Source organism: Strongylocentrotus purpuratus, unplaced genomic scaffold (assembly GCF_000002235.5).
Source record: "Strongylocentrotus purpuratus isolate Spur 01 unplaced genomic scaffold, Spur_5.0 spur5_scaffold_10, whole genome shotgun sequence".
NCBI classification, from domain to species: Eukaryota; Metazoa; Echinodermata; class Echinoidea; order Camarodonta; family Strongylocentrotidae; genus Strongylocentrotus; species Strongylocentrotus purpuratus.
Window position 1 is genome coordinate 14,360,446 of NW_022145595.1, and position 12,627 is coordinate 14,373,072.

General features: G+C 34.2%; 1 protein-coding gene across 1 annotated transcript in view; it reads left to right on the forward strand.

The window, feature by feature from the left end:
* Window positions 1-10,553, forward strand: part of LOC587016 (ubiquitin-conjugating enzyme E2 2) — a 32,058-nt gene extending 21,505 nt beyond the window's left edge. The window contains exons 4-6 of the mRNA XM_030979576.1: window positions 213-290; window positions 2,532-2,637; window positions 9,880-10,553. Of these exons, the coding sequence (XP_030835436.1) occupies window positions 213-290; window positions 2,532-2,637; window positions 9,880-10,019 (324 nt within the window). The 3' untranslated portion in view covers window positions 10,020-10,553. The remainder of the gene's footprint in view (window positions 1-212; window positions 291-2,531; window positions 2,638-9,879) is intronic.
* The last annotated feature ends 2,074 nt before the right edge of the window (window positions 10,554-12,627 follow it).

The window sequence follows — 12,627 nt, forward strand, 5'->3', positions numbered from 1 at the left end:
CATGTATTTTGTCTCCCCCCCTCCAAAAAAAAAGGTAAACACATGTACCTGTACATAGCATTTTTATAGCAATTTTGTTCGTATTTTGTCTAGTATTTGTGTGTGGCTTGTTTACTAGTTTGTAAGCATGCGTAATGCCCACTTTTATTCTGACCTTGCATTAACCCTGTCTAAACTGATCATTTTTTTGTCATGTTTTTTTTTCCTCACAGGTAAACAGTCCATACCAAAATGGTATATTTTTCCTCACGATCGAGTTCCCAACAGATTATCCCTTCAAACCTCCCAAGGTGAGTCTAAAACTAGTCCAAGCTCAGTAGCTTGAATATTAAATGACCAAGATTTAGTAGATTAATATATTTTAATGTTTATAATCTGAATGGTATCCACATAATTTTAGTTAGAAAGGCTGAGTGTTGATCCTTCTTTTTTCCCTCAAATTTTTGGTCCGTATTAAACCAAAAAATGATTTAGAGAAATAACATATCAGGCCTAAAATAAAAACTTGTTGTATTGCCCTTTGCGAACGACCCAAAAATCTGAAAATCTACGGTCGGCATTTTAAAAAAGTTTTTTTTTAAACCGTTTTTTAGAATTTTTTATTATGAATGAATAAAAAAATATGTATTTTGTTTGTCGGGATAAATGGGATATAAATGCATAAAGGCAAATCATTACCAAATCGTCTTCTGCCCTAGTTACAAAATCCTACTAGCGTACACATCTCGATCAACACAACATTGCAAACCATGGAATATTATGAGGTGAAAAAGATATGAATGGAATGATGACGCTGAAACACATGTATTAAAGCATTAAAAACCGAGAAATATCAGCCAAAAGAGGGCGGGAAAAAAATAATTTGAAACTGAAAAATATCGGCCCAAAGAGGGCGACAAAAAAAAAACTTTTCCGACCGACCGACCCATGTTTTGGCACTCAAAGGGCAATACAACAAGTTTTTATTTTAGGCCTCACTGTTCTTTAGACATTGCATGGATAAGTACATGTATGTGTGGCATGCATGTGGTGAAGTAAAGGTCTCATTTGAAATCATGTGTTCCTCGATATGCTAAGAGCAAAACCTCCCAATGTTCATACATGTAAATACAATGTATATAGCCTGAAAAACTATGGAGACCATTTTTGATTTTTTTTTTTTTAGATTAAAATGAGCAGCTTTGAAAAATTGTGAGGGCTCCTCCTATACTGATTAGTACATGTAGTTTGTAAGGAGTGTTCATGCCAAATTTGGTGCTTTTGTCCACTCTGTCATGATGAAAACGGCCTCAAAAGCTCTCAAATCCTTATTAGATTTGATTCTGTGTCTCAAAATAATGTTGCAAAATTTTCATTGACAACCTCTCAGAAAATGTCATCAAAATTCACATAAATTCATAAAACAGGCCTGATAAAAACCCGATTTAAATCGGTTTCCCGATTTTTTTTAAATTTTTTTTTTCCCGATTTTTTTTCTTCTTCCCGATTTAAAAAAAAAAAAAAAATCCAGATATTTTTTTTTTCTTTTTTTTTTCACAATTTTTTTTTCTTCTTCCCTATTTTATCCTGATTTTTCCGATGTCCCTCTTATTTTCTCTATTCTTCCCTATTTTGCCCTATTTTTTCCCCAATTTTGTCCCAATTTTCTTACTCGAAAGGGGGGAATGGTGTTAGATGCCATATTTTCCCCGCGAATCCTCTTCTTTTTTTTTTACTCAAGTGGTTGAGGGGAACAAAAAACCTATTTTTTTTTTAGTGCTCACTATCACCCCTGTAAAAGAATAAAGAAGTTGTGATTGTTTTTGTAATACATCATATTTGTATGCCTCCGTCCACCAAAGGTGGTGCCAGAGACAATGTTTGTGGGTTGTCTGTCCGTCCATCCGTTTGTCCCACTTTTTCGTTAAAATCGCATTATCTCAAGAACCACTTCAGGTTTAGGCTTCAAGTTCAAACCTGATGATAGTGTTGTGACCATAGGAGGATGATCTGATTAGATTTTGGGGAAAGTAGTTTGATAGAGGTAAATTTCTAAAGAGCAGGTTTTAGCATCGTTATTGCTATTGCAATATCTCAAGGGCTATTAGAGGTATGAGCTTCTCCATGGATGATATTGGAAGACGATATGATTCAATTTTTTAGTAAGTAGGTCAAAAGTCAAAGGTCATCTAGAGGTAAATTTATGAAAATTACAGGTATTAGACTCATCACAAGATCTCAAGAACCACTACAGGTATGGGCTTCAAGTTCAAAGCTGGCGATATTGTTATCACCAAAGAAAAATGATCTGATAGATTTTGGGAAAGTAGGTCAAAGGTCATAGAGGTAAATTTCTGAAAACACATGTACATCTTTTAGCCTTGGTATCGCAATATCTCAAGAACCATTACATGTGTGAGTCTTAAATGTGGGCGTAAATCATGTTGAACCTTTTTATATATCACGGACTGTGAGATCAGATCAGGTTTTGCTTTTGATGTCACTCAAAAGTGTTCAGTGTCTTAACGTTACTTTTTCCATTTTATATACAGGTTGCTTTCACCACAAAAATCTACCATCCAAATATCAACAGCAATGGCAGCATCTGGTTAGGAATCCTCAGATCACAGTGGTCGCCAGCGCTCACCATCTCAAAAGGTATTTATTTCTGAGGGCCATTTTGTTACTACATGTAATTTTGTTGAGTCTTTGTATAATGCCTCAGTCACACCTTTGCATATTTGGCATGCGTTTGAGCACTGCGTATTTATGGCAAGCCATTTTTAAAGAGATGGTTCATTGAAATGTGGAAAATGGCCAAATTACACCTCTACAGATTGCTGAGAACATTAACAAAATGAGCAAAGTACATTTGAAGCCCTCACTGTTGTGAAGAATAAATTAAATGCAATTTTGTTACCCTTTCCTGAACCCACTCACTAAGCGAATTGACGGCGTTATTTTACATGCGAAACGATGACGTCACAATATGAACAACCTACATCACACATTCGGGACAATGTTGGATACCCATTGCAATTTTCAGATATGGGTTAACGTTGTTTGTACATTTACCGCCAGTGGTGATATTTCCTCTATTTGTGGCATTTTGAATGAGATACACTGAATAAATGATACTTTCTACAAATTTTGTTTGATTTTTATATTTTTTCCCGTCACATTTGAGCATAAAAATCGGAAAACTAATCACATATTCTGAGGGCACTTCAGCGTCTTGGAAGGCAAAGGACATTTTGCATGCTGACCTAACGACTCTTTTGGAGTAAAGTAGCTAGCGACAAATTTACATAGAATTGTCCAGATATTCATTACAAAAATGTGTGATTAGGCTGATTAATTTACATTTTTGATAAATTAAGTCGTAGGACCTGATAAACCGAGAGAAACAGATCAGTCCGGTTCGCGATTCACAGCTAGCTGGAGCGCCGGGCTACGGGCTAGGCTGGCTAGCAAGCTGCGCTAGATAATGATGCACCCATACTACGTACGTGCTATATTGCACACACAGAGTACGCACGCACAGCTACTAGCTACGGGAAACTTGAACGCTACATGCATCGACGATAATTATATTCACTCGCTTTTTGGAAGTTATATACCATTTATCTATTCAATTCAATTCAATTCAATTTATTTTGCCAAGCAATACAAAACATACAGGGTAAAACAAAAGCAGTATACAATTACAATTACTAACATAGATAAACACAGAAATACACAGAATCAATTTACAAACATGAATAATACAAAGGAAATTGCTAATGCTGGTAGCAGCCAGAAAGGAGGTGGTCCTTGTATGCGGCTGACCAATTAATCAAATATAAAAAGTTAAGCTGTAATAAAAAGTGAAACAAACAACAATTACATGTAAAATATAATGAATTTAACAACCGTTAAAATCTGTAGCTAATATCAGTATACGTCCATCAAGTATTTTTTGTATTTACGTTTGAAAGTGTTAACAAACTTCAATTCACGTACAGTGTATATTACGAGGTATAGTACTCCATAAGCAAGGTCCATTAAATATTACTGTACGTTTATATGAAGTTGTATGTACAAGTGGCAAGTGAAAATTCTCAGCATTTCTAGTGCTATAGTGGTGTATATTACAATTTAGTATAAAAAGTTTTAAAAGTGATTTGGGAAGGATTTGTAAATAGCACTGGAACATAAATATTGCACATTGATAATTATACATGTACATATCAGTAAAATTCAATATTTTCATTTCTTTAAAAAGTGGATGTGAATGGGCAAGATAAGAAGTATGACAAATAGTACGAATTGCACGTTTTTGCAATAAAATCACTTTCCTAATATGGGTTTCATGTGCATTCCCCCATGCAAGTATTCCATAATACAAAAATGGTAATATCAAACTGTTATATATCATCTTCAATATACATTTAGGAAATGATTTTAATTTATACATAACACCAATATTTTTCGATAATACATTACAAACAGCATTTATATGATCAGTCCATTTCAACTTATTATCAATGGTTATGCCAAGAAACTTAAGTGAAGAGACCTGTTTAATTTCTGTATTACACAAACGAATAATAATAGAATCAGTGTCACATTTTTTATTAGTAAAAATCATATAATGTGTCTTACTTATATTAATTGACAATTTATTTACAGAAAACCATGTGTTTATTAACTTAATTTCTTGATTAAATATATCTTGAAGTGATTGTATATTTTGATGGGATAAAAAAATGCTTGTATCGTCGGCAAATAAAATTGATTTTAAAATTCTCGACACACTAGGAAGATCATTGATATATAAAATAAACAATAATGGGCCTAATATGGATCCTTGAGGTACTCCACATTTGATTTCTTGGTAATTTGATTTTACATTAGCAATAGAAACAATTTGATGACGGTGTAACAAATAACTTTTAAAAAGATCTAAACCGATTCCCCTTATTCCATATTGATATAATTTCACCAACAGTATATGATGGTCTAACGTGTCAAAAGCCTTACTAAGGTCTAAAAACAATCCAAGCATAACTTCATTATTATCTATTGCAGAGGCTACCTTATGAATAAAATCAATTATTGCACATGAAGTTGAATGTCCAGCTCTAAAACCATACTGATTATCATTAATAATATTGCACTTTGTTAAAAAAGCATATAATCTATTATACATACATTTTTCTAAAATTTTTGAAAAAACTGTTAAAACGGATATAGGGCGATAATTAGACATTGTTTCAGACACTCCATTTTTAAAAACAGGTATCACTTTTGCTATTTTCATTTTATCTGGAAATACTCCTTGTTCAAGACATTGATTAAATATTGTACATAAATGACTGCTTAATAAATAGATACATTTTTTCACAATTTTAACATCAACATCATCATATCCAGCACTTGTATTATTTTTTATTTTTTTAACAATATCTTCAATTTCTGAACTTGTTACAAGTTTAAAGAACATAGACTTGTCATTCATACCAATATACTTGATACACTCTGAATCATCAAAACAATCAAATTTACAATTCAAATTATACCCAACATCTACAAAATATTCATTAAAATTATTAGAAATATCATTCTTATCAGTTATCACTGTATCATTGTTATTAATCTCTTTAATGTTAGTCATCTTACATTTTTTCCCCATTGCTTTATTGATAATATCCCACGTTTTCTTCATATTTCCTGTAGAATCTTTAAAACTTTTCTTTAAATAATTTTTTTTTTCAATCTTAATCTTATTATTCAATTCATTACGAATTTTCCTATATACTTCTTTTCTATAAACATTAGGATTTTTGATTAACAACTTATATAGTCTACATTTTTTCTTACTCAACTTAATAATTTCATTTGTAATCCAAGGTTTATTTTTACGCTTATATTTCATACGAACTAATTTCACAGGGAAACACAAATTATACACTTTCATGAATTTAAAAACAAAGTTATTATAACTACTATTCACATCACTAGATAGATACCATTCAGTTGAATACAGCAATTGTAAAAACATTCTAATATTATTTTCATTTAAATGACGTTTATAAAAGTCAGTTTCACAGGAACTTTTGGGAATATCAGTATCACAGATACAGTATACCGGGAAGTGGTCAGAAATGTCAGTGAATAATATTCCAGAATAAATATAGCAAGAATCATTTGTAAAAATATTATCTAATAATGATGAAGATCTGTCAGTAACACGAGTTGGTTCATTTATTAAAGGAATCATAGAATGTAGCATTAAAATGTTTAAAAAATCATTAACAGATTGAACCTTCCCAACATTTAATAAATCAATATTAAAATCACCCATTAAATAAAATAATTTCTTTTCCACATTTACAACATCGAAAACATTAACGAGAGACATTAAAAAATCATCCACTGGTTGACTGGGTGGCCTATACATAACACATATTAAAATACTTGAATTGAAACGTTCAATTTCAATAAAGATACTTTCTAAAAATGATTCATTAATATCCAAGTCAGTGCGGCGTTTAAAATTAATGTCCTTGCGAATAAAAATACCAACACCTCCTCCACGTCCAAGTCTTCTATTATTTCCCACAAATACATAATTATCTAAATTGCACAGAGAATATTGCGAATTTTCATCCCTTAGCCATGTTTCTGAAACACCAATAATTGAAACTTGCATACGCAATGACATCATAAGTACAGACAATGCATCAAAATTATGTTGGAGACTTCTACAATTAATATTAATAAACGATAATTTGTTGACATCCTTATCAAGTGATTTCTGTGTTACAAACGTATTGAATTCATCTGGAGTATAATGTGACTGAGTGAAGTTATTAGTACTTTGAGGGTCTGATGGTGACAAAAATTCTCTCAAGGTTGATACAGATACATGTTTTTCATTGAGACATTGAACAAATCGAGCACGACACAACATTTGAAAACCAAAAAAGCAAAGGAATATGAATTCTACACTTAAAACAAAGTAGTAAAAAGCAAACAACAACAACAACTATGTACAAAATGTAAAGAAGAACTTAAATGGATAAAATGTAAGAAAGTTATTGGATGTCTAGAGAATATATTACTCTAGCATATGTATATAAAATGTATTACATAAATTACTGTATACTTTTAAAATATGGCATACATATACATGTAATTGCATATTGTTTGCATAGAGGACAAGAAGAAGGAAATGATCCTTCAATTTCAATGTTTGTGATCATATGTTGTCTAGTTCGTTCTTGTCATGAATCTGTTTCCGTATGCTCTTACCGTGTGATGCCTTCACCGAGACGATGATCTGTCCGTCCATCGACCATGCTGCCTCTATCTTACTGTTCAGCTTCTTGCTTGCGATGAAAGCATCATGGAGAAGAGTACGATTTGCATCAGTCAGATCCTCGCAGATGCTTATTCCGCTCCCTTTCAGATTCTTCCGATTGACAATCAGCCTCTGCCTATGTTGATATGATGTCAGCTTCACGATGATGGCCGCTGGTTTTGGCCGTGATCCTGGATGGAGAGGTGGATTCCGTCTTCGAACGCGGTGAGATCTGTCGATGTCTTCTGGCTTTAAAGTGATGCGCAGTTTCTCTTGCGCAATCTTGCAGATTGTTGTAGTGGTGTCTTCTTGAGGAGATTCAGGGACACCAAACACCCGGATGCAGTTCCGCCGAGAATATTGTTCCTGGTCATTCTGCTCTAATTGAAGCTTCTTGATGAGGTTTTGCTGCCCCTCAGATTTTGTCTTCAGAATGGTGTTTTGATGCTCAGTAGAATCGAGCTTTTGCTGAAGCTCAAATATTTGGCCTTCTTGTTTCTCCATTCTCACAATGAGGTCGTGGCATTTGGCTTCCATTGACTGGGCCACTCTCTCCTTTATCACGTTGAGAATGTCTTCATCCTTCAAAAGAATTTCCTTGATGAGGGCCTTTGTTGACCTTGTATCGGGCATTGTGAGTGTCTAAAAGGCAGATCAGACTACAATACACAGGCTAACAACAGGCAGCTTATACGCAAACTGAATAGGGTTACTGTGGTAAATACTTAGGCTATAGTCGCTATAAATAATTGCAAACGTACAGACCTGCGGATGGGACCGAAGAAGAGGTATAACTCCAAAAGCAGTTTTAAAAAAGCTGGTAAATCAAGGCAAGAAACGACGAATTCACAGTATAAAAGTCAGAAGAATCGATTGAATATTTCTCCAGACATCCAGTGGAGTATTACAGTCACAGTATTACATGTCTCATACACAATAAAAGCAGGTTTTAACGAGGAAAATAGCAGAGCAACATCTCAGTGTGAGTAGCAAAGAAGACTAAAGTCAGATTAAGAACCAAAACCATGCCATGGAGGAGCCTTCTTCTATCTCCTCAAAACTCAAATCAAGTATTTTTTCGTCCATATCCATATTTCCAGGGGATTTTGATGAAGGTAAACAGCGTATAAATGGGTACGGTACTCGAGAGTCAATGCAATACATGTGAATAGCACGCAAACTGCATCTCGCACCGTCGTCAATCATTTCAGCTGAGCGGCCCACTGTTCATATTGTGTCGTCACTTCAAAAATCAGCTGACTTACAATGTTTTTGGGGCGTTGAGTGGGGTGATTTTTCGTCAAGTTCAATCAACTTTTATAAATTTCGCTCGAATGTACAAGTTACACAAAATGTAATGATTTTACTCAGTGTAATTTTTCGATTGCAATGATACCAAATTCAGTCAAGTTTGAAATCAATGAACCATCTCTTTAACATTTATTCCTTTTTCTTGATATCAAGAAATGATTTTCTGTTGTAAAGCAATGGTAATTCTTGATATCCAAGAAATGATTTTCTGTTGTAAAGCAATGGTAATTCTTGGTATCCAAGAAGTCAATTTCTTGATATCAAGAAATATAAATAAATGTTAAAACTGCTTGCCATAACTGCGCAGCAAAATGCAAGCCAAATACGCAAAGGTGTGACTGAGGCATAAGGCCCACTCACTTAGTCCCACATCAGAGTAGGAATGACCATGGAAAACGGTAGTTCCACGCAGGTCCGGCTACATCCGTCATTTTATCAATGTAGATCCGGCCACCTTGAAGGATGCCACTGGCGTTCCAGCAAACTCTACTGAAGTTTTGAACTGCTCAAAACTTCCATGGAGGTGCTACGGGTAAGTGTTGACGTACAATATCCCAGACACTGCCCTAGCACAGTTTTCCTTTTCTCTATGCAAATCCCATCCGCTTCCCTCCCGATTGTGGGCATTAAATAATTCCTTGGAATCGATATGGATGATATTAGGGTCTTACAAAGGTTGAATTATGGTTATCGTAATTCCACCCCATGACGACTGGCGAGGGCTGCAATGGATTTTCAACAACAGATATTCTTTGGACATCCCTAAAAATACATCATTGATGCACTCAGGGTAGAGTTTAATAGAGAAAAGGAAGACTGTGCTAGGGCAGTGTCCGGAATATTGTACGTCAACACAAACCCGTAGCACCTCCATTGAAATTTGAATAATTCAAAACTTCAGTAGAGTTTTCTGGAACGCACCAATATTTATGAAATATAAAATCAACATCTTCTGATGTTTCTATCACAATTCAATTATCAGGAGAGAAGATGGGTGCCTACGATAGCGCTGCCTTTTAGGTTTGTAGTCAACAGTTCAAATGTCACTGGAGATACCTTCCATTTAGAGGTCCTGTATTTATGCAAAGTATAGACATCAATGCTCTTTAGATGCAAATATAGATGTATTCATGTCATTATGTTCAAAGTGGTGTGAAGTAATTACAATCAATTGGATTTATGCAAGCACAGAATATGAAGTTTTGAACGAATAATTTTGATCTATTTTTTGTTTTCTGTTTCAGTACTCCTGTCGATCTGCTCGCTGCTATGCGACCCTAACCCTGATGACCCCCTGGTACCAGAAATCGCACAACTATACAAGAGGGACAGAGCATTGTACGAAGCAGAAGCTAAAAAATATACTTACAAACATGCCATGTGACCTCTCATGTGACCTCTCATGTGACCTCCCAATATTGACTCCATCTCCTTATTACATGCCATACAGAGTAGACTAATCAATCGGAGATCAGCGTCTACCTGTACAGTCGGCATAGAGCAAGATTTTCCTGTTGTCAATAATAGTAAACAAAAATCATAGAGCTTTCATGAGAGAGATATTAAAGAGACGGAGTGAATCCTCATGTACTTTATTATGTGCTCTGTCGTTTGCCGATCATATGGTTTGAATTTTTCGGTTAGACCATGATAAATCCAGACATGATTCTCATTCAAACTGTGACTTATTACGACCAACATTTGTAAGAATAGTAGATACCGTAAGCTTTATCAGATTATAAGGGTACAAAGCACCGTGGATTTAGAGTTGGATTTAAAAAAGAGAAATCTGGATATAGTACACTGTAGTTATAGTATATCAGACTTCATTCCATTTGGTACTGAAAGTGAGAAAAGTTGGCACAAGGGGGAGGGGAAAAAGGATTTAAAAAAAAAGTAATTAGAACTTTGGAGTATGTGTATATATAAACAGTTCTTTGTATCAAGATTTGAACCGTAGATTTTAATAATGACCTTGTCTGTAAGTATTTTTCTCTACCGTAATCTTTGTAAACCATGCTGTGTTTCTACTGCTGCTTTGTATCGACACGTAGACATTCATGTGAAATTATAAGTTCATGTAAACTTGAAGAGGGTTGGATCCAGGTTCAGTATCATTGGGCAATAAGTATTTCTTCTGTCACCCTACATAGCCTCTCTTCTGTCACCCTGCATAGTCTCTCTAATGTTACCATTCCAGGGGGATGTTTCATAAAGATCCTAAGTCGAACTTAACTCTAAGTTGGACTTAAAAGTTATGGACAGCCATTTGTAGGCTTAAAAGTAAATATATTAAAAAGCGAAAATTCAAGTATTTCAGACTTTTCATAAATTTCACATCAAGAACATGAAATTTCCCAGGATAATAAAAAATATGAATGATTTGAATCAACATTTAAAACCTTTTAAAATAACTTTTACAAAATATTTTCAAAGATGCTAATGGCTTTCCATAACTGTTAAGTCCAACTTAGAGATAAGTTCAACTTAGGATCTTTGTGAAACACCCCCCAGGCTGGATGATCTCATCTGAGTTTCTGTGTCACCGTATTATTTCAAATTTTGATATTCTCATTGTGTCGATAGAAAGGGCTATTCTTTAAAGATGTGAAGTTTCGTAAGTTGCTTTTACTTGTCTCCCAAGAAACTTTGAATTGTCCAGGATATTCTGTGAATAAATATCAACCATTAACTGGCAGCGCAGTGTGAGAAGTAATGCAACAGTGCAAATGGTTTATATTTGTTTGCAAACTCCCTTTCCTATATTTCTTCAAGTACATGCATGTTACATATTCTCGTTTTAAGTATTCCATTTATACATGGAGGTATATTAGAAGTGAAAAGGTGAGAACTAAGTTACCAATGTAAATTATGTGGCATGTCTATTCTTTTTTTAAATTACATGTATATTGAAAAGTGTGTCCCATAAAAGATCGAAATTGATTTTGTGGCAGAAATTTCCTTGATGAGGGGTATGCATGGATGAAAAGCTCTGTTTCTTTTCTGTCACTTGAAGCACAGCTTATTATTTAATAATTCCCCATCAAAAAATTCTGATTTAATCTACTCATCTAATGTTTATAACATTGCCACAGCTGATATTTTTGTCAAATTTTTCCCATAATGCATCACATGAAATCGACTGAAGACTGGAGTCGCTAGATGGCACTCTGAGATGTGAATCCTCAGCATCAATATTGATTAAGTTGTGAATCAAATGAAAGTAGAGAAGCAGAAATTTCCATAAATGTACAGTATATCTCATTAAGGAAATGATTCATTTCAATAGAAACATTTTGCCATGAAATCTGTTTTCATTTTTTCTGGGGCACACTGTAGATAGGGTTTCGCTCTTGTTTCTCATGTCACAATGCCAATACCGGTAGTCAGCAACAAAATACATCTGATCTCAAGAGAATGAATAAAGTGCATAGAGGTAAAAATGATGAAACCTCTTGATCATATCCTGTTCAATCATCCTCAGCAAAGGTAACTATAAGACTGCTGCTACTGCATGACCGGTATAAGCAGGGGGACGTTTCACAAAACTTGTAATATCAGTGACAAATGCCAGTTTTTGTTAAAAGCTACTGAAATCCTTGCTTCTGATTGGTTATCAGCTGATTCGTCACTGATTTTTGTCATTTGTCATCGAAAAAAGGCTTTGTGAAACGGGCCCCTGGGTTACTGGGAATGGAAGTTGAATATCGTCTAATTTTCTTTTTAACATGAACAACTTTTGTTTAATATTGTTTAATTGTTTAATAATATTTTTTTCGAAAAAATAAAAATATGAACAAAATTTAAATATCTGTTCAGATTTATCTTGAAAATCGTTTGTCCCTCAAGTATTGTTTCATAGTGTAGTGCATTGGTGTTGGTATATGCTTTATACGATTTTGATGCTTGTTTGAAAAGGTGATTACTCTTAATAATTATTTGGCTGTCAGTGAGCCAAGTATATGGCATCTATGGAAGAAAAGTACAAAAAT